The sequence below is a fragment of the Lagopus leucura genome, unplaced genomic scaffold (assembly GCF_019238085.1).
Source record: "Lagopus leucura isolate 7727_CA_CO unplaced genomic scaffold, USGS_WTPT01 Super-Scaffold_650, whole genome shotgun sequence".
Classification (NCBI taxonomy): Eukaryota; Metazoa; Chordata; class Aves; order Galliformes; family Phasianidae; genus Lagopus; species Lagopus leucura.
In genome coordinates, this window is record NW_024962253.1 from 991,602 (window position 1) to 1,019,117 (window position 27,516).

Below are 27,516 nucleotides of genomic sequence, written 5' to 3' on the forward strand. Positions count from 1 at the left end.
GACATGTATTGTGTCTTCTTCGTTGCAGTGGAGGTCACCCTCAGCATTACTGACGGGGCTGCAGCTGCAGGCAATTTTTCTCCTATAAGTGGACCCTGATGGTGGAGAAAGGTTTTCCTTTGCCATTTACCTTTTCTACCAATGGAAAAGCCGGGATGGTATTTTTGGGGGAAACTTTTTGCTGTTCTTTTTAATTTTCCTTTAAACTCTCTGGAAGAGCAGTCTTGAAAATACTTGTCCTGAATGCTACTGAATGAAGCAGGGGATAGAGCATCACATTGTGCGCCACAGCTTTGATCCTGGAGCAGCTGCTGGGCAGGAAGGAGCTGCAGGGCCACGCCATGTCCTTGTGTGGCTCTGCTGTGCCAGCATGAGCCCACAGCTGAAAGCTTGGTGACTGATGCCTGAGCTGAGTAGCAGGCTGACTAGTAGTAGCCTTTACTAACTAATTAGCAGTTCAGAGATAAATGCTAAGGAAAGATGCTTGAGCATCTGACTGCACTGCCTGCATTGCAATGAGCAGCATGTCTGTGTTTCCTGTTCAATGCCCTCAACTTAGAGCTAGATCCTGAAATAGCCCTTATAATCCTTCCTTGTGGCAGCACTCCCCTCAGCTCCCAGACAGAGCTGCAGAGTGATTTTATATCTTTTGCAGTACAAAAATCGTTCCCAGGTGGATGCAGCGGCACATTGGGCTCTATCCACGGGCCGCAGTATGGAGATTCCCCAAGCGAAGCCCACCCAACGAGCGGACAGCAGAGCCAACAGAGGTGAGTGTGCTGCTGGCAGCCAGGAGAGGTCCCCAGCTGCCTTGCGGATCTGCATCCCATACCCTGCTGCCTTCTTCCTGATGCGACCAAGCCACGCTGAGCTGCTCGGTGCAGAACAGGAGCCGTCGGGACAGCTGCTCGGACTTCCCCTGATGCTTTGCACTGCACACGGCCACACTGGACAACATAGCCCCGCATTTGCAGCCTGTGGCCCAGAGGTGGCTTTTTGGGGCACGCGTAGGCTCCAGGATGCTCAGCCCTTGCAGACTCCCTTCCTCACTGAGCTTTGCCCCGATCCAGTGGGCCTCCAGCACCGGTGCAGCATGTGCCACGTGGGTGTCCTTTACCCACAGCCACATGTGCCACACGGGTGTTCCTCAGTGTCAGCACCCAGCGTTTCGGCCGGCCAGCCATGGGTAGCTGTGGAGCTCGAGCCGAGGCTGCACGGGGACCAGCAGCAGGGCTGGGCCACCCCATGCCTCGTTGTCTGCACTGTGCACAGGACCTGGTGCCTCTGCGCACGGGGCTGCGCACCCCTCCCAGGGGCACTCCGCGTGCGTCCCCAGCAAGGCCATAGAGCTGCTTCATCCTCACCCCTGCTGTAGTGCAGATAAGGGGCTGGGGTGTGCCTGCGCCCATGCACATACGTGTGCTCACAGCAGCCCGGGCAGCTCACGTACCACCCGGCGTCTGCGTCCGTACCGCACCGCACCGCGCGCAGCAGCAGCGCGGCCCCGGCAGAGCGCGCCGAGGAGCGGGGCCAGCGCAGAGCGCTCGTCCAATGGCTGCGCGGCGCGGAGGGGCGGGGCCGCCACCAGCGGTTCTGGGCGGGGCGTCCGCAGGCCACGCCCCGCCCCCCCCCCGGAGCGGCGGGAGGCGGCGGCGGACCGGCGCCGAGCACCGGGACCGGGCGACACTCAGCGCCGGGACAGCGAGGACCGGACGCGGCTCCGAGCGGCAGCTCCCGGGGCGGAGCGGCCGCGGCGGCGGCAGGTAACTGTGGGGCCGGGATGAGCCGGGACGGGACTTGTTGCGGGCGCGGGATGGGAAGATGCGCGTCCCTCCGGGAGGTCGCGGGCTCCGTCCCGCGGAGTCCCCTCGGGGCTGGGGATGTGCGGAGGGAGGCGACGCAGCCCGCCTCGTGCTCCGTGCCGTCCCCTCGTGCCGGCGGTGACGGTTCTTTCTCCCCTCCAGGTGCACGGCAGAGGAGACCCCGCGTCGCCGCAGCGCCGCTGGAGGAGTCGCTCCGACGCTCCGCGCCTCCGAGGCTGCACCGGCGCTGTCCGGGCCGCGCTGGGGTGACGCCGTCCCGCCGCCCGCCGCCAGCACCGCCGCCGTCTCCTCCGTCCCCCGCCAATGCCATCGGGCGGAGGCCGCGTCCCGAGCCGGGGGCTCAGCTTCCTCCCGCGGGGCGGCGGCGATGGGGACGGCTCTCTCCACCGGAGCGGTCGTTGCCATCTCTTTTAACTGCATCATTGCTCTGCTCATCCTCATCCTCTTCCACATCCTCTGCAAGGCCTGCAGGACCCCGTCGTGCCCCAAGAAGAGCCCGGCGTCCGACGCGGACGAAGCGAGGAACGAGGAGAAATACCTCCTGCAGCCCTGAGCGCGCGGCGATGGGGGCGGAGGGGACGCGGATCTGTGCGCAGGGACGGTGACACCGAGCGGAGCCCTTCGGCCCCGCGGTCCCGGTGTCTGAATGGCCGCGGTGATGGAGAGACGGCGGCTGGGGAGACGTGCACCGTGCACCGCCCTCGGTGTCACCTCGCATGGGGGGACAGCCCGGCTAAGGGGACGCGCTCTGCCTTTCCCTCGGGGACAGTGGCACGTGGAGAGGCGGCCAGCAGCACCCCGCTGTGCCACGGAGCTGAGCGGGGCCAGCACAGGGCCCATCCCCTGTAGGAGGCTGCTGCGAGGTGGCACCTGCCCTGGGGACCCCTGCAGCACCACAGCGACCAGAGTGGCTGCGAGGTGTGGAGAGCAGGGGGCACCCGGCACCTGCCTGCCCCTGGGTTTGGTCTGAGGAGTCACCAGGGTGCAGAGGGCCACTCAGTCTGTCCATTTGTCCTCGATCTGTCCATTAGGGTCTACTCACACCCTGCCCTCCCTGAGCTTGCCTGCATCTAGGGGCAGCTCATGGGCAGGGACTGCTGCTGCATCCTTCTCTCTGTTGCTGTCCCTTTTGCTGCCATGATGGACACCTCTGTGTGCGTGTTGGTTGGGGATCGCTGGCACCTCCCTGTGTCTCACTGCTGCCCACCTGAGCCCACAGAAAGATGGGGATATTTCAAAGCTGTGGGGTCAGTTCGTGTGCCTGGTGCAGCGACACTGAAGGGTCTTCCAGCCTCAGTACCCAGGGACGTGGGTGCAGCCTGGACCCCTCTCTGGTGCCACAATGGCTGTGCAGGAAGGGATGTGGTCAGCATCCCCCCTGTTCTGCTTGTGGGTTTGTTGGGGCTCTGCTCTGCCCATCCTAGAGTCAAGCAATAGCCAGAGTGTGGCCCTGGGGTGCCTGGTATGCTGCAATAAGGAGGGGGGGCTGTGCTGGGAGGGATGCGGGCTGGGGTCCTTCTGCCAGGACTGGCTCCTTCCCAAATCAGGTGTAGCTAACATGTCCCTTTGCAGTTGTGGTTTTTTTGGTTTTGTTTTTTGTTTTTTTAGATCAATAAACAGATTGTAGGACCCAGGAGGTGTCTCTGAGCTCTGTCCTGCGCACGAGGATGTGGGGGGAGGCCTCATCTCCTGCCCCTGGCACTGTGTGGTACTCTGGGGCTGTCCCTCAATGCTGTGGGTGCTGTGTTGGGTCCCTCTGAGCCTCTGAACGCGGTGTGAGAAGTCCAGCCAGGTGTTTGCCTGCTGAGGCAGGCAGCAGAGTGCAGCCCTGGTGGTGGTGGTACTGTGCTTTCCATCCCTACAGAGCACATGGCACGTGCAGGGGATGTATATGGGCATGGTGTACACCCACAGCCAGGCCAAGAAAGGGCACAGCAAGTCCCTATTCCTGGCTGCACACAAGACAGTGGCGGTGTATCCCTGCTCACCAGCACGTAGCAAGGCCACTGTGGCTCCTGCTTTCAACACAGCCATATAGCAGCTGAACCCTGTGCTGGAAAGCCCTGAAACAGTAGGGTCCCATGCGTAAATGACCCATATGTGGCTCCTTGGGCACTGCCCATGGCAGAACCAGGACGGCACAAACGCCACAGTTTGTCCACAGTTTCAGTGCCTCTCTTTATTCACCCAGGCACGGGGGCGAAGCACTTGCACTATGAGAGGGCAGAGCATGCTAAGCAGCTGCTGGTCAAAGCAGGGCTTTGTCCTCCTGCCCCTGGGCCCTGCCATCTGGCTCCCGCACCAGGATCAGCAGCTTGTCCAGCTTGGCGATCTCCACCTCAGGACCCTTCTTTACCTCCTGGCCCTTCTTCTCCTGCAGGGAGAACAAAGCCAAGATGTCAGCAGAGAGGGACTGAGAGCTGAATTGTGTGGGGTATGCCTGCCTGTCCCTACCTTTTGAGTCCAAAGTGGTGGGAGCTGTGTAGCTCAGCATTTATCTTGCTGTGTTCCTCCAAAGCAGCATCTGCTGCCATATCCCCATGGCTCAACACTGACAACATGGCTCTGACCTCATCCTTGTTTTTGATCTTAGGGGAAGCTCATTTTTGCCCAGTGTGACTTGGAGCACCCCAGGAAGCTGAAAACATGGGTGAACACAGTGCTAGAGAGGTGGCACAGGTCCCTGAACCATGGTAGAGCCATGGGGACACCACCACCCTGGGCTGTGAGCACAGAGCCCTGTGCCTGCTCCTGGCAGCACTGCGTGGGGATGCTCTGCAGTGGCTGAGAGAGCAGAATGCAGCACATGAACGAAGAGGCTGCTTGCTTTCTGCTCGCCCTGCTTAGGAAAGATCCCCTCCTCAGCTAGGACAAGGCTGCATGGTTTTCATTTTCCCAGCTCACAGATCACATCCTGGGACAGGGCTGGCTTGCATTAACTCTGCAAACTGAGCAACGCCCTTCCTGGCTGTGCTCCGGGCACTCAGAACGATGTTTGTGCTAATGGCCCACGTCACAGCTGAGCATCTCTCTAAGCAGGAGCGTTCGGATAAACACAGCTGCTCGGGGTATTTCAGGACTTAGCTATTTCTGCAGAAAAGCTGCTTTGCTGTGTGACAGCGTGCAGAACCCTCCCTTTGGTACCCTGCATAGCACACAGCACCGCGCATGGGCCCTCGGGATGGGAGAAGAGGGCTTTGCTCTGCTGGAAAAGGGAGAAGCTGGGATGTTCCTGTCACCCTGCTGCTATCCTGAACACCAGTGGGGTCCATGTCTGACACCTCTTTGCAAAGTCCTTTTTGGGGCACTGGACCAGAAAGAGGTTTCCCATCACAGACTCTTGCTGGGGTGGTTGTTCCAGGCTGGCCTCCTGCAGATTCCGTGGCATTCGCTCCCCTGTGCTCCAAGGAGCAGCAGCTCTCAAAGCTGTTAGCAGCATCCCTGGGCTCAGAGAAGCATCACCACCCATGCGAATGCAACTCCTCACCTGTGACGGATGGCAATGAACTGATGGGGTCCGTCCACTGTCTGCTCCCTGCCTGCAAGGCATCCTCATGGGTTCACGGGGATCTGGGGCAGAGCATCACCCCCATCGAGCCAACAGATGTAGAGCTAAACTTACATGGGAAGTCTGTCCCCAAGGAGCTCATCAAACGGGTACTGGAGCTGCTCACAGCATCATTTGCATCGGTTTTATTGTTAATGCTTCCCAGCAAGAGAGCAAAATGCTCTTGGAGGAAACAACAATAGGGATGCGTTAGGAATGACTCTACTGCTGTGCATGCCTATACACTGGAGATGCCAAGCCCCTACATTGTCCTACACTCACTTCACTCTACACTCAGGCTCTCCTCTGGCTCTCCAGGGTGGGAAACTGAGACAAGGGGCAGTGTGGGCACTACTGTTGCTGCACCCTGCACGGTTCTCTGTGGGGAGGTGACCATACAGAGTGTGGAAGATGACTGAGGGCTGAGAACAAAGATCAGGACTGGGACCAGCACCAGGTGTTTGAAGACCCCAACCCCAGTGCTCTGAGTCCCAGCACCCCTCATGCTGGCACAAGCTGAGCCCTGCATCCAGGATTTGGGAGTCATATACACTGGAGACACTGTGCTTTGGCTGATGCCCTCATTCCCTTGCTGAACAGTAAACTGCCAAGTTAATAAAACTCTCCCATAAAACTCATGATGCTGGCACTTCTCAGCATCTTTTTTTTTTTTTTTTTTCCCCATTGGTGGAATAATCATAAAACATCTGCTGTAAGGTTTCGCTTTAACAAAGCAAAACATATTTGTATTTTAAAGTAGCAAGAAAGTTAACCATGCTGGCACAAATATCAGTGGAAAATTCCTTACAGCTTTCCCAGGAGCAGAGGGGACCTGTCCCTGCTGAAGGCTGGCCAAGGTGGTGCTTCCAGTTCCTGCCATTCTCAACAGAGTGGGATGACTGGACACAGCATCCTGGTGACCCAGGACCATTGGCACAGGTTGCCCAGCAGGGTGATGGAGTCGCCATCCCTGGAAGTTTTCAATGTGGAAATGTGGCGCTGAGGGACACAGTTAGCAGGCATAGTAGGGGGCGCTGGGTGGGACTAGATGATCTGAGTGGTCTTTTCCAACCTTGATGATTCTATGATTCTATGACTGCCATGCAAAAGGTATGCAAGTACTTACAGAATCAGAAAGGGCTGAGGAGCTTCAAGAAGTCACTAATGGGGCTGAGCGAAGCCCCCAGCCTTATTACCCTCAGTGGAAAGGCACACTGTCTGCCAGGCCTTCAGAGGTACTTTGCTTCTGGAGAACACCTTTCATTGTTCCTTCTGCCCTGCTCAGGGACAGGTCAAGGTGACACCTCCAGGGTGATGGCTCCTCCATAAGCAAAACATGCCAGCAACAGGATGGCAGAATTCAATACATGAAAGCAAAGAGATTTCTCTGGAACCTTTCTGTTGAGAAGACAAAGAAAACCAAACTCCTTTCTGAACAAAGCTCTCTGGTGCACTAACCTAATATGTACTGAAAGGTTATGATAGGATCTGCATATCCCAAGTGTCCAAAACCTCCACCATGGCCCCATTGCTATCTGATGCTGTGATGTAAGGTAGAGATCACACTACACTGTGGCAGGACCACGTGGGGCTCTTGAGGTGCCATCTACCTGCGGCAGCAAGGCGCTTTGCAGTCACAGAGAACCGCAAGCCACACTTGTAGCCAGATTTGACAGCACTGCTCCTAGCCCTCAGAAGGATTAGCTGACTGACTAGAGATAAGGATTTAGGCTTATTTTGCTACTGTTTGGAAATAAATGACGCAGGAAATGTTCTACTTGTGGGGAATGAAACTGGCAGCAAAGCCCAGGGGATGGCTGGGTTATTCAGACGTCAGCAGCCAGGCAGGATCTCGGGGCTTTTTGCTTCCCACAACAAAGATGTTCATCCTGCCAGCTTCAGCTAAAACCTGTCTTGCTCAGGGCGAGCCCCCCTCCTTTCTGCAGCTCACATATTTGACTCAGACACAGCATCTGTAAAAGGCTGTATCAGGACACAGCTGGGAATCCAGGTCTGATGGCCACAGGTGACCCTGGAAGCTGACAGTGAATCTACTGGAACCAGCAAAGACATCATGATGGGAGCAATTGCCTAGCTCAAGATCCACTGTGCCATCTGCCAGGGAAGGTGCAGGAGCAAGGTTTAGCTGTGTGCACGCAGTGTTGGATCAGACCTCTGAGAGGCTGGGAGCATCCCAAGGCATACACAAAGACCATGTACATCTGTGGAGTAAGAAAGGAACAGTCCCAGGCCCTGCTGTTTGAGTAGAGAAAGAAGAGTTTGGGCTTTCAGCCATGCTGAATGCTCTCTCAGAGCCATAAGCAACCTCTCTGACACACCACTAATTTAGGTACCTAAATATAGCCACAAGAAGTCCACATTTAGCTGCTGTGCCAAACTTTGGAGAGCTGAAGCCAAGCACAGGTAGGGCCCCCAGAGCTCCTCTGAACCAGGCGCTGCCAGTGCAGGAAACCACAAAACACATTTTTTAAAACAGTCTCTCTGCTGCCTTTACCGTATCTGTCATTTAGGGGTTTACAACAGGGATGTGGTCACGAGCCTTAGCTCAAGTATCAGCAAAATAAAATCCTTAAAGTTAAAGCTACATTTGAAAGTTACCCAGAGACATGTCAGTCTGATACAGGGCACCTAAGCACATCACCTTAACTCTGCCCTGCACTGGTGCTGCAGTGAATGAGCATCAGCAACAGGTGCTTTGCTTCTACAGGAGGACACACTGGGCTTGTCAACCACGGGGACAGTTCAGCCACAGTTCTGAGCACTGTGTGATGGAGACCAGCTCCTCAGGAATCACTGCCTTTGGTCATGGGGAAGAGTTGACAACAGCTACCTCAAAGGGAGCAGCCTGATGCTAAGATAACCTCCTCACAAGGCTCATGGAAATGATTTTCAGTCATACTAGTTCTCAGACTTAACACTAAGCATCAAGAAAAATCCTTGCGAGGTGTGCAGGGTAATTACCTTGCTCTGAGCCATAAGGGCTTCCTAAAAGCTTTGGTCTCCACAGCAGGGGTCCTGGTGGTGCAAAACACCACTGGGACGGTGCAGAGGCAATGCATGCCCATCTCCTTTGGCTCTGGTGGTGATGGGCAGAGTATCCCCCTCCACCTTCAGACCTAGGTCCAGCCCTACTGGATTCCAACTTTGTGCAAGGCCACCAGCCTCTTCTGGGTGGGATTGATTACTTTAATGAGCCCTAAATGACACTCAGTGGGAACCCCTGTTACCCAGAGCCTGTGCTGTAAAGCTATCAGACAGAAGGGCTGGTGGGTATCAGTGCCTGATGGGTTAATTGTGGGATCTCTTGAACACAGCTTGAGACAGGGAGGAAGGAGCTCAAACTGGGTTTTAGTCAGGACTGTCCAGGCAGATCACAGGCAGGAGGCACCCTGGACTGTAGCTGTACTCAGTCAGCCAGACCCATCTCTAACGGGCTCCAACATCAGTCCACCCTTTGGCCAGATCAGGGAGATGCCCTCAGGGCATCCTAAGCCACAAACCTTGATGCCAGATGGCAGGTTGCACTGTCAGTCACCTTGCAACACTTCTTTATCAGTCAGCATCATCTCTTTTTCTTATTTCAGTTTTACTTTAGTGTCTTTGTACAACAGTTCAGTAAGCCATTACAGATTAGATTTCAATAAAGCCAAATAAATGTGGATTTGCAATTCTAGAAATACCTTGATAATGCTGTAATCTCACAGAGGATAAAACCACGAGGTCACCTGCAGTTGTATTAACAGTATATTCTAAAGAGAAGTAATGCATTTTTTTTCCTGAATATCTCTTACTCTGACTGCTACTGTTAATACACGTCTCCTGCCATTGCATTTTACTTGCTCTATGAAAGTCCAGCTGCTCTTTTGCTCTTAACACTGCATTCTCTTTAAAACTTTTGTCATATCAGAATTTTATAACAACTCATGGAAATGTTTGCACAGAGTCATGGACTCAGAGAATCACAGAATGCTTTGGGTTGGAAGGGACCTCAAAGCCCCCTCAGCCCCAACCCCTGCCATGGGCTGGTTGCCCCTACCAGCTCAGGCTGCCCAGGGCCCCATCCAACCTGGCCTCGAGCACCTCCAGGGATGGGGCACCACAGCTCTTGGGCAGCAGGGTGTCACCACCTTCATAGGAAAGTATTCTTCCATACATCTAACATACAGCTCCTCTCTTTTAGTTAAAAGCCATTCCCCCTTGTTCTTTCATTGTGTGAAAAGTGTGTGTCCTTCCTCCTTACAAGCTCTCTTCAAGTAGTGGAAGGACACAGTGAGGTCTCTCTGGAGCCTTCTCTTCTCCAGGCTACATTCTTGTTTGCTACTAATGTCACATTTGTGAACTAGTGTGTGAATATACTTCACTGTGGATAAACACAAGTACACTGGAAAGTGAGTTTCGCTATAAAAAGACATGAAAATAAATATTTTCATTCCCAGGTGCCACTCATTAAATGATATTAAGTGCCAATGACATGAAAGTTGCATTGTAATTGATACCGTGGTATTGAAAGAGCTCAATCTGAAATATAATGTCACCCACAGCACACTTCCCCTCTTTCCATGGCTGCACTTGAACTCAGGGATGCTCCAGAAATAGCACTAGGTATTTGAGCTGTGCAAACAGTTGTGTCACTCCAACCACACATCGCTGTGCGCACCTTCCAGATAATCACAGCACCCTTGGGGCAGGGCGAGCAGAAACCCTCCAGCGCCCGCTCATCCCTGGTCCATGGTAAGAGTGGCTGCTTTTAAATTGCTTCTGACAGATGCTTGTGCAGCACTCGACCTAGACTTTGGGGTGCTGGCACAGCGTGCCCTGAGCAGAGGGTTTTCCTTCTCTCCTTCTTGTTCTCCCCAGCGTATCCCTTCTGCTACAGCAGAGCAACTGCTGGCAACTGTCTGGGATCTTTTCCTACAAACCTCCCTGGTCAATTATTTCCATTTCCTTCCCCTCCCCTCCTATTTTGCTTCCATTCTCACTGAAGTGTATCCTGTTTACTTCAGACCTTGTCTCCCGTTTGCCACTAATGAAATATCTTGCATGGGTTTTCCTTCCTTCTGCAGAGGAAACAGCCCAGCAGAGATGTCACACAAACACTCACAAGAACAGGTACACTCATACTCTGGAGTATGTGGGAAGTCAGGCAAAGCTGTACTGGGACTGAGTTATGCTGCAGTATGAAGATCACAGCTTCAAACTGGTCAGCAAGAAGCTGGACACAGGACAAGCTTGGGAAACACAGTCATGAAAGCTACTGGTCTTCCCTAGGACTAGGCTCTGTGACAGAGGCTGAGAAGTCCCTTCCTGCCACAAGGCAGATGAGGCACAGCTGTAACCTGCTCTCAGAGCTCCTATTCAGAAGCCTTGGTGTCAGCTCTCTCCTGAAGATAGGTTTGGCACAGTGCTGCTTGCTGCAGAATGCTCACCGCTGCCGGCCAGCACATGTTGGGCTGTGTCTGAGCACACTGAGCAGCACCCTGACTGAAAAGCAGAGCTGGATCCTGTTTTTGTGTAAGCTGTCCAGGCAGCTGGCAGCAGTTTTAATGGCAATCCAGTCTTGAAATGCTGATTTGACTGTATCCCAACCCTTTCTACTAAGATCCCTGACATCCTGTTTAGAAAAGCATTATTAAGATCTAATTGCTTCATGCATATAATGCCATTTTATTTATAACAGAATCAGATGAGAAATGCAAGCAGTAATCAATCTCCCTGATGCTAATGCATAATCAAGGAAGGAACAGGCCATCACAGAATCACAGAACCATAGGGGTGGGATGGGGCCTCTGGAGATCATGTAGTCCAACCTGCTGCTAAAGCACATTCCCTAGAGTACATTGCTTTGGGTTGCTGACCAGGATGCTGCACCTGAATTAATTTCATATGTTTGCTATTGTGTCTCTGTTGTACCAAACACAATTTCTTCATTGCCATAGATGATTTCAGTCTATCTGCTCAACCAGTGTAGCTTCTTCATATCAGAATGTTGTCCTTTCCCATTTCTAAGAAGGGGATAAAAGAAGAACTGGGAAAGATCATGGAGCAGATCCTCCTGCAAGGCATGTTAAAGCGCATGCAATATGAGGAGGTAGTCAAAGACAGCCAGCATAGCTTCACCACAGGCAGATCATGCCTGAGCAGTCCGATGGCCTTCTACGACAGCATGACAGCATCAGTGGACAGAGGAAGGCAACTGATGTCATCTACCTGGGCTTTTGTAAGGTCTCTGACATGCTTCCACACCACATCCTTATTGCTAAATGGGGGAGGTACGGATTTGAAGAGTAGACTGTTCAGTGGATAAGGAATTGGTTGGATGGTCACAGCCAGATGATTGTGGTCAATGGCTCTGTGTCCAGGTGGAGGCCAGACACGAGTGGTGTCCTCCAGGGGTTCACCTTGGGACCAGTACTCTTCAACATCTTTGTCAGCAACATAGACAGTGGGAAAGAGTGCACCCTCAGCAAGTTTGTGGATGACACCAAGCTGATAGGTGCAGGGGACAAAATAGAAGAAAGAGGGACCTGAACAACCTTGAAAATTGGGTCTACATGAACCAAATGCGGTTCTGCAAGACCAAGTACAGGCTGTTGCACTTGGATCAGACATGCAATCCCAGACACGTCTATAGACTGGGAGAAGATCTTAACTGAGAGCCACTCTGCAGAGAAGGACTTGAGGGTTCTTATTGACTAAAAGCTGGATGTGATCTGGCAGAGTGCACCTGCAGCCCAGAAGGCCAGTATTTGAAGGGAGCTTACAGGCAGGAGCGGACTGAATTTTTACATGAGGAATGGCTTTAAACTAAAAGATGGGAGATTTAGGTTAGATATACGGAAGAATACTTTCCTATGAGAGCAGTGAGGTGCTGGCACAGAGCAGCTGTGGGTGCTCCACTTCTGCAGGTGCATAATGTTGGGTTGGATGAGGACCTGGGCAGCCTGAGCTGGTGGGGGGCAATCAGCCCATGGCAGGAGGCTGCAACCGGTTAGGCTTTGAGGTCTCTTCCAATCTAAGCCATTCTATGATTCTGTAAAAGTAAAGGCAGACTGCACAGAAAATTATGTGGAAGTCTTTAAGGACCTTAAGGCGAGCACTTCCCAGGGTAATCTCTATGGTCCCCTTAGTCTCACCAGCACCACTGATGGCACAAAGTCAGCCAGCAACTAGCAGCGGGCAGTGGCAGGTGTTTGACAAATAACTGATAAATCTGAGGACTAGAAGTATCCTACTAGCAGAGTTTAACTGAAACTGATGCACACACCTAATGCATAGTGGACAGGCAAACTACATTAAAGAACAGCAGCGCTACAAAACCTGTTACCTTACTCAGGATGAAAACCTTAACATACGGGCAAGGATGTCCTGATCCTTACCCCACAACTTGTGCCACTGTAGTTGGAACAGAGGGAAATGGCTGGGACAATGCAGCTCTTCATGGGGATGCCTCCTTGTTGGAGAAGGCAGAGGTCATATCACATCCAGGAACTGGTTCTGGCTGCAGATTCCCCCAGCATGGTCAGATCAGCACTTCATGAGAGGTCATTTCTTCCCAGGTTCTTCTGTTTCTGTTCTGATCTAAGTCAAAGCACCAATCCTCCTGGTACTGTCCAGGTGTGAAGAGCTGCCTGGAACCCGGGCATGTCGTCAGTGTGCAGGTCTGGATTGAAGCCAGAAAGGTTGCACAAGAACCCAGTGATGTCTCATAACGCTTTAAGGTGGTAACGAAAGTTATCCTTTGCCATCGGTGCTGAGCCTAAACTAGCCTAGAGGATGGTGAGAACAATTGCTTTGTAGGAATAAAAGTGTAGTAGTCCCCTACATCCTACTGTTTCTCTGACAAAACAGTTAACTGTGTGAATCCTGTGTGTAAAAGCTGTGAGATCTAAACACCAGAGATGCCAAAGGATGTGGTGCCTTCTCCAGGTACTCTACTGATCATGCTGGGGAGTACTCAGAATCATTTGAGAGCTGGACAAAGTAGAGCCCTGCAGGACTGAGCTCCCTGCTTTACAGCATGCCCTGCACTGTCCAAGTAACTCTGCATCAAGAACAATCCTGAAATATGTTTTCACAGCTGGCAATCAAGCAGGGAACAAAAGAAAGAAAATGGCCATTTGTGCTCCAAAAATTAAATCCAAATTTAATTCCAGTAATTACACCTTCATTAACACCCTATTTGCCATAAAGATGCATAAAATCCCTAAGTGAGAGCTGCAATTGCTCTGAAGGTGAAAAGAAGGTAACTGGGGAAATACTGCCCTCCCCTAGCCCATAAAATCCTTAAGAAGCCTGGATCGTTTTGAATGGTTATTGCTTGTAATTTAACTCCCACAGCAATCATCTGCAAATGAGCCAGACAGCCAGAAATCCAGTGAGAGCAGCAGAAAACCTGTAACAGAGCTGATTTATTCCAGCCTCCCCTGATATAACTGCAGACAAATGCACTGTTTCCTATGTGACCATCTGGGGCTTGAGTGCTAATGCAGTGAGTACAGCTCAAGCTGAACTTCTCACCACTGAAATAACACCAAGATGGAGTCTGCAACAAGTTGCTGTGGCTGGTCCTGTCCTGTGGCACAGGATGTGAGCACAGCCAATGTGTGAAATATGCAACCCTGGACCATGTGCCAGCCTCAAGGGTAGGCATGGGTTTGCTCATCAAGTTGGACTCCTTAATGCAATTCTGGGTCCTTGGACTGCAGGAACTCATTCCAAGCTCTGCACTGAAGAGGAATCTCCACATCTGGCAAATGGTCTTCGCACGTTGTGCAGGTCTTTGCTAAATTCACCACCTTCAGTCCATCTTCCCAATGTTGCAAGGTCACACAGACATATGACCCAAAGTCTTTCAAAATCATTATGATCCTTGCCATGCCTGCAGATCTTTTAGCTCAGCCCTCTTCTGGATCACCCATGGTGTGAATGGAAAGGTTGAAATGCTGCTGAGGTCAATAAACAACCCTCCAGACTGTGATCAAACCTCTGACAACTATTCTTTGGTGTGATTTTTCAGCATTTTATTCACTCCACTCCAGGGATAACACTCACAACCCCCTGGCTTGGCTCAGCCATGCACTTGTCATGTGGATGAGCATCAAAATTCTGAAGAAAGGCAATAACCCAACTATGTGAGAAGGCTCCCCCAGGAGAGTAAAGCCCAAGAAAGCTACAGGGTGCAAGGGTGTTAATCACACTCAACTCCTGTGCAGTGCTATGGAGTAAGACTAGTGGCCAGTCTAGTAATGTTTAGTATATTGTGTGCTACAGGGGATAAAGCTTAAGTAGATTTCTTCGGAAGGACCTAATGCAAGCAGGCTGCTCAATGGCTGTATGAGCTAATTAAGAAACACAAGGTGAGAGCAGTTAATGAAAGATTTGTGAGGTGGAAGCTAAAAGAGGCTGAACCTTCTCACCTCCTGTCCCTACGGCTATCTGCTGTCACATACACAGTCACTTGAAAAAAAAAAGGAGTTTCCTAGGGAGAAAGGAGGTAAGATAAAGAGACGTTGGCTATGCTGGCTCAGTGCTTCTGTTCGCTGCCCCTGGTGATGAAAAAAAAAGGATTGTAAAAATCTTAATTTTCAGTTAATGGATAGAAGAATTCCAGTTTCACCTAAGGGAAGGGAAGTAGAAGATAGTTTGCCTGAAAAGAGATGGCAATAAACCAAATTGAGCCCACCAGAGACTACCAAGATGGCTTGGGGCTAGAGAGCCTGAGGAGGCACTGCTGGAGCTGAGATGGTTTAGCCCAGAGCAGGGAGCTTTGGGAACCTAACAGGAGCCTGCCTGCACCCAGGAAGGGGGTAGCAAGGACACAAAGAACAGATCTTCACAGGAGTACACAGCAGGAAAATGAGACACAACAGCCACAAAATCAAACAGATTCTGACTTCAACCTAGTCAGGACTGGAGCAATTCTGCCCTCCACAGGGCAATTCCCAGCCCCTGGGGAATGCTGGCACACTGTACCAAAGGACAGATTGTCCAGACCTCTCTTCCCAGGGATCCTAAGCCTGGAGGCAGATGTACCAATCTGAAGACTGCTGTCAGGGAAGAATGAAAAGAGGAAGGAAGAAGGTCTTTCAGTGACAACCACGAAGCAGTGGAGAATGCCCGTGGAGAGCAGATGGACAGAGGACCCAGGAGAACACTGTGTCTTTGAGAGATTACACCCCAGGGACCAGGAGGTGAGGACAACTTCCCTGTGATTACTAACTGGGAAAGCTCCAGCCCGAAATAAACTAAGATGGGAGATTATGTGCCCCCCATGCTTGTGGGGCAAGTATATCTTTTCCGACTAGGCTTATTTCAATGGCAGACAGGGGATAACACTGATTTAATGTGTCTCGTCCTTGACAGACCTGTGCTCGCTGTTACAGTAACACCTTGTTATCTCTGAGTGCTTACAGGTTGATTTTCTAACACATGAGCTAGTAAATAAGCCAGAGTCAAGAGAAATGAAGAGTCTAGGAGTCTGTAAATCTCTTCGTATAAAGCAACCTGGGCTGTTCCAAGCTGTGAACCTCTCTTTATAAAAGCTGCAAATCTTTCTCTGTAATGCTATCCATCAATCCCAGATCACTTCAGGAAGACCAAAGGCAGAAGCAGATTTAATAGAAGTCATGGAATCTTTGCAATTCACACAGCAACAGTCAGTAAACTCATCACACCAATGACTTCTCTTTAGGCTAAAACACAACAGGGAGCTTTGACATGAAGGAGTTTGGGGGGATGCAGACATGCTAGTGCTGCTCTAAATGTGCAGGCTCTTGTCCTTGTTTGAAAATGTTTAGCTGCAGTCAGCTGCGAAATCCTGTTACATCTATTTTCTGCTAATTTAAAGAGCCTTCCACTGTTGCAAATCCCTTCCATTTGCAGGTGCTTTTAGGCTGAGATCAAGTCATAGCTTAATTTATTTGCAGAGCTCTGAAGAGCTCCATGAAATTATGTTTTCCAGACCTCGGATCAACCTTGTTCTTCCTCCTAGACTTAGTTTGCATTTTTCATCACCTCCACTGAAGTGTCAAACCCAGAGATGCGTGCTTCAGCCAGCGATGGATTTACTACTGCTGCCCGCAGGGAGCAGTTTCATTCTTGCTCTGAATTACCCTGAGGCAGCCAGGCCGTGTCTGGCTCTGTGGTTCAGCATCATGTTGGGAGTTCTTGCTTTCCTCTTCAACCTTCAATCCTCTTTTTGCTCCTCCAGTTCCAGCATGAATTCCCTTCTCCCTCTTTTCCCAGCCCCTGGGCTGCAGGAGGCATCAAGGATGCCGTGCTTTCATAGCACAGCTTTTCTCCTTGAACAAGCAGTTGCAATTGAAACCCAAGTGCCTTTTGCTCCCTGGCTCTGCTCTATTACAAACACTAACTGTGCAGCAAACCCCGGTGCTTTTTTTTTTAATGACTTGAAAGAAACTAAATTATTAACATCCTGCACTCCCACTGGCTGCCCTGTGGTTTGTCCAGGCCAGATAAAATGAGCATCTCTGAGTTCCTTTCCCTGGCTTAGCGGGTTCCTTCCAAGCAAATCAGAGTGGGAGACCTTACCCTCCAGTCTCAGCTGCAGTCACGCACTCAATTTCAGGTCATTTTGGTTTTGGTACCTGACTTTTGACACCAACTCAACATCATCACCAGGAAGACGGAGGAGGCAGGCGCATAAAGGAGCAGAGACCAAGCGGAGACCAAGCTCACACCAGTGCTCCTGCTGTGCTCCTGGGACTTCCCCTTTCCTGCAGATTCTGATCCTCGGAATATCACAGCAATATCAGCAACAAGTGCTGAGACTTCAGGTCTAGCAAGGCACTGGCCGGAATGCACTCAGCACAGGCTGGCAGAGAGGCAATGCCTTTTATTAGCTGAACTAATATCTAGAAAATAAAGCACAAGCTGTAGGGCACATGCACTTGTCTTTTCTTCTCACGTATGTTTGTCTAATAAAGGATGTTATCTCTGCCTGCCCACAGGCGTTGGCTTACTGACAGTGTTAGACCATCCTGGACACAACAGCCACAGCCCATTGGAGAGGCAGCTGTCTTCGCACTGTCTTGACCTAGCAGGCATAATCCGAAGCACTTGTCTTGAGGAATATCAAAGGATGACGGGGTTTGAAAAGCTGAAAATGGCAAATGTGGTAACTATGCTAAAAAAAACTCAGACCCATCAGCTTATCCTCGCTCTCCAGGAGATGTGTGGAACAAGTCAACAATCTGTTTGTAAGTACCTGCAAGGAGATGCACTGCGGCTAACAAGGATTTGTACCATATAAAGTCACAGTCTGATTTAATTTTGCGACACAATAGATCCTGTGTACAGGAAAGACACAGATGACATTTGTCTCAACTTTAGGAGAGGCCACCACCTACTGTTGATCCTCAGGTAGAGCATAAGATCCAGGTAAGATGGGCTAAAATTGGCAAAACCTGTCCTAATGCCAGTACCCAGAGCTGCCAGCACAGAGGGCTGTGCTGCCTGTAACACACATGGTTCACAGCTACTGAAGCCACTGGAGCCAGCGCTCCTGCTGAGCTTGGACGCTGGGACAGATGGGAAGGCTGCAGGTGTCCAGGAAGGTAGAATGGGAATTTAAACCATGCAGCAAGATCATGGCTCAGGGGATCCAGACTGGGATGGGCTTCATCCCGAGGACATGAGGAACACCACAGCTAAGAAAGATCTGTGCTGACCAGGATGGGGGTGAGGAGCTCAGAGTTCCCTAGATCAGAAGCTGTGGAATCAGGATGCAGGACTAGGGGACAGCAGGGGGGCTTTGCCCTAAGATGGCCCTGCACAGTCAGCATTAGGCATTCCACATCACAGAAACAGCCAGTGAATCTAAGGGTAGCAGCTTCCCTCTGAGAAAGCTTTTAAGCTGCTGTGATTGCCACTCCTGCAGCCAGCAGCACTGCCATGCAGGCCCTCTTCTCCTCAGCTCTGCAAGGAAGGCACTTCTCTTCCTTTTTGCCTGGGATAAAAATAATCCTCTTGCGTCAGCTCCATCACCATGAACATTTTATTCATCTTCAATTCCTTCCTTTCTCTCATTTAAACAATTCCCCATTGAGCCCATCAAATTAATTTGAGCAACGACCATTATTTGGCCAGCCTGCTGGTGCAGGTGTCTCCTTTTCTTTCAGAGGAGGCTGGTGGATGGCATGAGTGTGCTTGGCATGGGCTGGGAGCAGCACAGGCTGATCAGCTCAGCGCAGTGACACAGAGGTTTAGCAGGGGCAAAAGGCTCTATAAATCTCTGCATCCAGAGTCAAGCAGGCAAAGTCTGCAAACAGGGGACATTTTGCAGCCGTGTGTTTGGGATGTATTTTACAGCCTTACAGGCACACTTGCCCTCTCTGTCTCTCCTGGCAGCTTCAGCACTTTTCAGCCCAGGCTGGCTGTTTGGGGAAGGCTGTGTCAGCCTCTGGCAGCAGCCTGGGAGGAGTTACTGGGATATGCCACATCTCAAGCTGTTCCTCTGGCCCTTGTAGCCACAATCCTTCCACTCCAGGCCATGTCAAATTTCCTGACTTTGTTGCTGCAGCAGATGCCAAAGGCTCTCCAAGGGGTGACAATGCACAGGAATAAGATATGCAACATCACAAGCAACAAAAAGCTCGAAGAAGAGTAAAAGCCCATTTTCTGTGAGCTCTGCACTTGCTTGTGGCACTGGCACTGCTCAGGTCAGTGGAGCAATGCAAAAAAACCACAGCTGGGCCAGGCCATGAAGACCTGGGTCATCATGGTCATTCCTGCTGAGCGAATCCTGTCCCTTCATCCAGCTTTCTTCTGGTGATGAACAATGCAGGGAGATGGGAGGCCTCAGAAAGTACTGGGCCTTGGTGGGACAGGGTTCTCCACCACCACACCCCAACATCAGCTCCTCTGCTGAGGTATGAGTGTGTCAGATGTATTCCCAAAGCACTCAGGGGGGGCATAAGGAGAAGAGGGGCTGTGGGGAAGCAGATCCATGATGGCTGAGCATGGAAAGGCAGGCAGCATCCCAAACAGCCTGCTTCACTGGTGCTGCCAAGGGCATGCTTTGAGAGCAGCCTGTTCCCATGGGGCTTTGGCTGGTGTGAGCTCACTCTGCCTTTGTGCTGGGGCTGTCATTCACCTACAGAAGTGGTGGTTTCTACGGATCTCCCAGTTTTCTGGAAAGGATTTAAATCATGTGCACAGAAAGGAACACACAGAGGGTAGCTAAAGAAAGAAACAGGGAAGAGAGGCAAGCCAAGCTGCCTGAGGGGCTGGGAAGTGCCTCTCCTGCCATCACGCTGAGCTGTGCCCACTTCTCTGTGCCAAACAGCTCTCTGTGAGGTGTGGGAGAAAGCAGAGAACTTCAGCTCTGAGGAGCTGTGGAAGCTGAACAGACACAGGCAATCTCAAAACGAAAGCTTTCTGAGGATGTAAATCAGGACTCCTTATTCTCATGCATTAGGCATTTCCCAGGGCAGGAAGTGATGGGTTCCTCTGACAGCAGAGGAGTGATGCCCAGGCTGCCAGGAGGACGCCAAAGCATAGACACCATCTGTCCATGAGGAAGTGAATGCAAAGCCTTCACACAAAGCAGTTCTTTTGGCAACATAACCACACCAGCGTGGAGAAATGCAAAGAAAGGAGTAAAAAAAAGGCACCACCAAAACTATTCCAATCCAGATTTCAGTTACTCCTGGCTACCCAAAAAATAGCAAATTCAATGGAAAGGCACCAGATTTATTTCAGGAGAGGGACATTAGCTCAGTGACTGGATTATTGTTGTTCACAAAAACTAATCTTTCCCTAGATCCCTAGCAATGTAGTGAGCAGCCTTGCACCACTTTCAAATGCAGGCCAACCTTTTGTTATGCAGATCTTCAAAGAGGAAAAGTAAGTCAAAACCAGCCCCAGCCCATGTGCTGTTTCCCCCAGACAGCAACCTCAGCATCTCGTAGGATAAAGCTCTCCCTTTAGAAATAATTTATAAGCACTATTGAATTTTCCTAAATCGGGACCTTCTCCCGCTCCAATTGACAATGTTACCATTTCACATACTAAACATGCTTCATCCAAACCACTGAGAATTGACTTTAGCTTAAAATAACCTGTAAATACGATGAAGTCTCTCCACCAACTGCCAAAGGGAGAGGTCAAAGAAAGTGGCATTACACAACAAAAACAAGATTAGATCCACGTGGCCAGGAACAATAAAAAGAAGAAAACCCTCAGTTCTTTGACCTTGGGTTTCACCAATCCCACAGTTACCCAGAGCCCTTTTCTCCTTTCACATCCTCCAATGCAAGCCAGCAGTTGTTTCACTGATTATAATTAAAAAAATGGTTTAATGAAAGAAGAGTCAAGCCTCCTGATGGTCTGTTTGGGTTAGCTCTTCTTGCAGTGCTGTTGTCTAAGTCTGCCAGAACTTTGCCCAGAATCCAGAACTCTTTGTATCTCTAATGTGACACAATGAGACATCTCAATTTGTGCTACAGATCTATCCACTCTCCTAGTGGACGTTCCATAATGAATATGCCCAGGACATCCAGACAGATATCCAAAGGCTTCAAATTCTGGTCAAGAAGGATGAGAAACTGCTGAAACAGCTCTCCACTGCTGCACCGCCCCATGATATTATCTTGGGCTTGCAATCCCCAAACAGGAGCTATTCCAGTGGTGGATAATGGAGAAGGATCCTGGGAGGCTGTGGATCTCTCCATAGCGATGTGTTTCTCCAGGCAGTGCAGGAAGCGTGCTTTTGCCAGCTCATGTCAATATTCCTCTCAGTAGATGTGAATTTACAATTGTGAGTCACAGTTCTGCATAGCAGAATGGCCAGAGGACTAAGCAATGCTGCACATGCGCTGGCAAGCTCCACACATGGCCTCTTGCTGGCCTCAGTGTGTGCTAGGGCCAGCATTATGGCTGTCTCAGCCATCCTACTCCAACGCAGGCTCAGAGCAGCCCCTCCCTACAGATGTGCCCCTGGATTGTTCATAAGGGCCTTCTGGGTTTCCTTCCACCACCAAGGTCAATACTGGGGCATAGCCACCCTCCCAGCTCATCCTTCTCCCCTGTATTCTGTCAGCCTTTCTTCTGGATCAGAGCCCGTGCCTGAAGTACCATCCATGCAGAGATCAGGCTGTTACCTTTCTCTCTGCAGCAACAGTTTGTGCGAGCCTAGCCTAGATGGAAGGTTACAGCACAGGATGCCAGAGAAGGGTGAAAAGCAGGAAAGCACAGATACTTAGGACTCAGTAGACTGGGTTTACATGCTGCTTTAATAAGCCAGACATGGGCTATCCAGGCAGAGGGGAAAGCACGACCACTGTAACTAAGGTACCTCACAGCAGTGTTCTCCTGAGGTCTGTAGGGTTTATAGTCATTCTGAGATAATTCGGATTTCATCTGCAGCGCTAGTTCTGGGTGAAGAGACAGTCTGAGCTCTCTTACCCCAGCAGAGAAAGAGCTGAGAAAGAGCCAGGACCTCTCCTCTGCAGGTTGAAGCCCTATTCCAGCCCAGGTGAGTGCAGAAAGCGCAGTGAGGCCATTGGGAAAGCACATCATTTGCTGCTGCCCTCCAGACATCATCTGCAAACCTCTGCTCTGCCCAGATACATATAAACCTCAATGGGCAGGTGCTGCTTGTGGTTGGTCACCAAGAATTCTCCTAATCCAAGATAGTGACTTAAAGGAGAGCCCTGACTCTCTCTTTGGCAGCAACATGCAGGAACAGTGCACATGTAGCTCATGGTCATGGCACCTGAGTGTTTCACAGCTATCATAGAACTGGGGCACCCCTGCAGCATCCTGAGCCACCAGAAAATGAAGGTTTTAGGGCAGTGAACTCCAGAGTTAAAGCAAACTAGTGCTTGCTTACTGCTGAGATGTTGTGCATCGCAGCCTAAACCATCTGTCCTTAGATGAACTATGCAGGCAATACAGAGAGCTGTGAAAGGGCAGACGTAGGGTTTCACAAGTCCCTGGATCCACCTTGCAGTGCTCACCTGCTCCCCTAGCAGTGCACAGAGCAGCTATCTGCAACCAGCCCAATTAACACAGGGAGGACTGAAAGGAAATCAAAAAGCTTTGACAAACCTCAGAGGAAGAAAAGACATCAAGCTGCAGGTCAGTTTTTATGAGATTCAAGCTTATTTGCATGTGCCTCCTTATCAGGGGGCCAAGCTGCATCCAGAGGCAACAGCTCTGATGCAGGCAAGACTCAGCAGCGCTTTGTGCCGAATTCCTCCAGCACTGCTTGTGCTCAGTGCTTTTGGGTCACTGCGCAATTAGCCAGCCCTGAAGAGACACAAGGAAATCCTGCCATCGCTCAAGCTGCACAGAAGTGACTGTGTGAATCTCAATGACAAAGCAGCATTTGCATGAAAACAGCAGGACTGGGAATAGCACCACTAAGTACGAAACTCCTGAAACATTTGGAAAGGAAAGGTGAGTGGTTTTCTCTAAAATGGAATGATAATGCTTCAGAGCTGTTGAAATAATAACTTTGGAGACAAAATGTGCTTTCTTCAGAGCTACAGCACTCACTAGTCCAGCACTGATGTAACCTTGGAAAGTGCATCTAATCTGAGGCTTCTGTAAACACAAACTAGCCCCACAAGCAGATGGGTTGCACATCCTGGGACAGAAGGAGGGAGTAAAGGTTTCTCTCCCTGTGCTGGTCGGGTTCATCCGCAGCAGATGCTGCAACACCCCCTGCAGCAACCAGAAGCAGCATCACTGCAGCCAGCATTGGACTCACACACGTGCCTGCAAGTACAGAGGCTGAAATAATCATAGAATCATAGAATCATAGAATCACCAAGGTTGGATAAGACCTAAAAGATCACCCAGTCCAACCGTTCACCTATTCCCAATAGGTCCTACTAAACCATGTCCCTCAACACAACATCCAGTCTTTCCTTGAAATCTATCATCTAGATCTATCTATCTATCTAGATTATCTATCATCCTAGATAATCCACCATAAATACCCAAGACAAGCACCAGACCAAAGAGGCTGGATGCCTCTCTGGCTGTAAGCCTGGCCACTGTCCAAGAAATTTCATTTAGCCTCAGCAAATGCAGTTTTACACCCTTTCTTTGACTTGCTTTCTTGTCTTCTTCCACTCTGCCATGCTCTCCCAACATTTCTGAAAACACTTTCTGTTTTTTTATTCCCTCGTGTTTGCCTTTGGACATGATGGGTTGTACTGGGCTATTTCAGCTGTGTTTTTTAAAAACAAACCTAAGCCCATAAGCAGCTACATTCTTCTGGCTGTGATGACAAAATGCTTTAATTTCTTTTCAGGAATGAAACTCGAAAGGCTTACTAATTAAACAGCTCTGCCAGCAATGCTTCCCTCGGGTGAACTCAACCACCAAGGTCGTTATAAATTAGGAACTATATTTTATTAGTTAAACAACTCTGCTGTAATATCTGTGGAGCACTTAAGAGTCCAAAAGTGGCCTGGATGACAGCAAAGAGCCACTTATTCCTGGTGCTGCATCATAAAATGCTGCAAGCACTTCTGCCCCACCTCTGTGCTCTCAGCAGAAGGATCCAAATCAGCTTGGGCAGCAGTATATCTGTTGTCACGAGCCTTCTGCCCAAGCAGGGGTGGATGCTTAGGGAGCTGGGTGCTTGGCATATACAGCGCAGGGCCATGCTGGTGGCAGTTTGAATGCAAACTTCAATTTTGCAATGATGATTGCTAGCTCCTCTCTCTGCTTGTGGTTGCTCTTCCCACAGGGTTTGTGCTCAGCCATTTCCCTCCCCAGCTTCCATGCTCTCCAGGCTCTTGGAGCTGATACTTAGCAGTTCCCTGATATTTAATGTGTTCCCCAAGCCTCGTATGATCTAAGGACACAAGAGTGATAGGCATAGAAAGCCTCTACCAGGCTCACAACCCAGGAAAATACAGCTTGCTACCTTAAGGCATGGAGAAGTCCCTGCCCTAGAGACCTCAGCTCATGGGGAGGACTCCAGGACCCAGATTAATGGAGTGAGGATGTAGGGTGCTTGCTCTGCTTGGCACAAGACTCTGTGCCCAGTGTGTGCACAGATGTGCCCTCAGCACAGCCTGGTAGGTGGCAGAGTCCCTGTCCCTGGCTTTCTCTCAACATCAAGGGTAACTGTTCCTGTGTGCCACTAAAGGAATTGGGAGGCCAAAGCTCACAGGGAGTTTCAGGCATTTTTGAAGCTGTTTCACTCTCTGTCTTGGTGAAAGTCACTTCTAAAAATGCTACCTGAGTGCTTTCAAAAAGTTCCCTTGTTGGCTTTTTCTGCCAAGTGCTCACAAACTGGGCTATGATATTGCTGCTGACAGCAAAACTTGGACTATTAAATAACACTTCTTAAAGATCCCAAAGCGTTTTACAAACACGAGCTAATTAAGCCACATATCAAGCTAGGAAATTATTTTTTGAGCTCTTGAGCCTTCCCTTATATCTCAAGGATGTGAACAAAAGAAGGAACTAAAGCCTGATGAGAACCCAAGAGTCCTGACTCTCCCCATTTCCAGTAACCCATCACACTATTAATTATCAGGCAAACCAAAATACATTCAGAGATGCTGAAATCCCACTGGGATGAAGTTAGCCCAGCATCTCCCAGTGAGCCCTATCCTGGCCGCCCAGCAGCAGCCAAGCAGTGCACAGCACATGGAGCAGACAGCACCATGTCTATTTTTAGGGAAAGAAAGAGAGTTAGGAATGACATGTGGCTATTAAGAGCTCTCCCTACAAAAGGTGATTAGTCTGCTAGTCATACCTGTCAAAAGCTGCTATCCCAGATGTGTGGGATGCTGGCAGAGATGCTTCACAGGCAAACCCCTGTGACATTGAAACAGAGAGGCTGTGGGATGTGGATGAGTCCCATTGACACACTCAGCTCTGCAAGATCATTCCACCTCTGAAGGAGACAGCGGACACAAGCCAGGCAGCTGAGTTAGCAGGTGCTGCAGCTGATTTGAAGGCCACAGCCCCCAGGAACACCATCTCCGGTTCCTTCTGGGTTTGAGGTAGGTTTCGCTATAGGGCTCTGCAGGGATTTGGGCAATGGCAACCTGAGGGGCATTAAAAAAAAAGCGTGGCCAGTAGGTGAGTGAGGCCTCACCTGGACTATTGTGTCCAGTTCTGGGCTCCCTGGTACAAAAAAGATGGGCATCTCCTGGAAAGAGTTGAGTGGAGGGCCACAAAGATGATAAAGGGCCTGGAGCATCTCTCTTACAAGGAAAGGCTGAGTGAACTGAGTTTGTTCAGCCTTGAAAAAAGGAAGACTGAGAGGGAATCTGATCAATGTCTGTAAGTATCTAAGGTGTGGGAGGCAAAGGGACAAGGCCAGACTCCTCTCAGCGATGCATGGCGATAGGACCAGGGGAAACAGCCACAAACTGAAGCACAGAAAGTTCTGCACAAATGTGCATAAGAACTTCTTCATGGTAAGGGTGACGGAGCACTGGAACAGGCTGCCCAGGGGGTTGTGAAGTCTCCTTCTCTGGAGATATTCAAGACCCGCCTGTATGCCTACCTGTGCAAACCGGTCTAGAGAGCCTGCTTTGGCAAGGGGATTGCATTAGATGATCTCCAGAGGTTCATTTCAGCCCCTATATTTCTGTGATTCTGTGAGTCTGTGATCAGGCACTGGAGAGTCTGGACTGGGGAATCCAGACGTTCACCGAGGTGCAAACAGGTCTGTCTTCCTGCATGAGACAGTAGGGATGCACGGGCTCCTTCACATCTGTCTAGACTCTCTGCAATTTTAAGGATATACGGATTTTCTGCTCCTGTAACTCTGGTGACTCCCACAAAAGAGGAAGAAGTTAAGATATTTTAGGGAGGAAAGCTGACAGCACAAGGTAAGGGTTTAAAGAGCACACTGATTTGATCTTCAAAGGGACTGGGATCAATGCTTTTAAAGTACATCTGGATCCCCATGGCGAGGTGACACTTGTGCAACTATAGCTAGAGGTTTGCATGATGCACGTGGAGCTGGTACAGCAATGAGGAGGACAGGAGATGCAGCAGATGGCACTGCTTGCTCTGCCAGGACTTCACTTACCTCTTTCAAATCACCTTTTCGCAATAGCTAACACTCCTCACCATAGTGCTGTGGGCACCATCATCTGGCGACAAAGGATGGGCCTGGCAACCCTGCTCACTTGTCCATTTGCAATCCATCACCACCACTCTGCTTCCACCCTGTATGACATCTGTTTTAATTTCTCTTCACTCTCTGAGAAGAGCTGGCTGTAGCCAGGGGAGTTGCACACATCACCAGCCATGCCTGAACATCCCTGCTTTTTCTCCACATATGGAGGAAATATTTAATTCAGTGTTCAGTGTCCTTTCAAACCAAACCAAGAAATGGAAGATAGATAGCTTAATAACACCAGAGCAACAAAGTCCATTTCCATCCCATTATGTTGCTTGGGATATGGTACCTATAGGTTAAGGTCAGCAGTAAGTGATTGTGCCACCTGTGAGCTCAGCTTTGTCAAGCAATTTGCCTCTGTGGAAAGTTTGCAAAAGAAGAGAATTTAAGAGTTAGGGACATTTATGCCTGTGTGGAGGGCTGCTGCTGGCCACAAGGAGTGGAGAAGACATTCAGATTTATTCTGACCCATGGCAAAGTATTGCTGGGTGCTTCTCACCCCATAGCTAAATGTGTGGTGGTGGGCAGCCACATCTGTGTCTGTAAACCATCTCCATTGGTGAGCCCTATGAAACCAGGGCCAGTGGTAGACAGAGTGCTCACCCACATCAGGAAGGACTCATAAATCAGCTTGTCCCCAGTCAAGTTGGTAGCAGCCCTGAGAGACTGGGTTATCTCAGATTGTAGTTTTGATAGAAATACAGAAGCATGGACCTTATGAGACACTCTCCTCCACAGCTCCATCACTTTTAAATAGACTGCCATGTTGTTCAGTTTTCTATGCTCTCTCAGCACAAGGAGGTTTGTATTTCCAGTGGTGTCTAGAAGAAAGGACTTTTTAAAAATCAGTCAGAATGTTCTGGACTGACACTGGGGTGATTCGTTTCTGGCCAAAGACCTCACCTTACATAGCTGACTGGTAGAATATATAAAACCTTTGGAGGTATATAAATAAAAAAAGATCATCCTGAGATATTGCTTTTTTGGATCAGTTCTAA

The 27,516-nt window shown here is 50.2% G+C and overlaps 1 protein-coding gene across 1 annotated transcript in view; it reads right to left on the minus strand.

Moving 5' to 3' along the window:
- Window positions 1–3,976: 3,976 nt before the first annotated feature.
- DNAI1 (dynein axonemal intermediate chain 1) overlaps window positions 3,977–27,516 on the minus strand; it is a 137,250-nt gene continuing 113,710 nt past the window's right edge. The window contains exon 20 of the mRNA XM_042862363.1: window positions 3,977–4,197. Within this exon, the coding sequence (XP_042718297.1) occupies window positions 4,072–4,197 (126 nt within the window). The 3' untranslated portion in view covers window positions 3,977–4,071. The remainder of the gene's footprint in view (window positions 4,198–27,516) is intronic.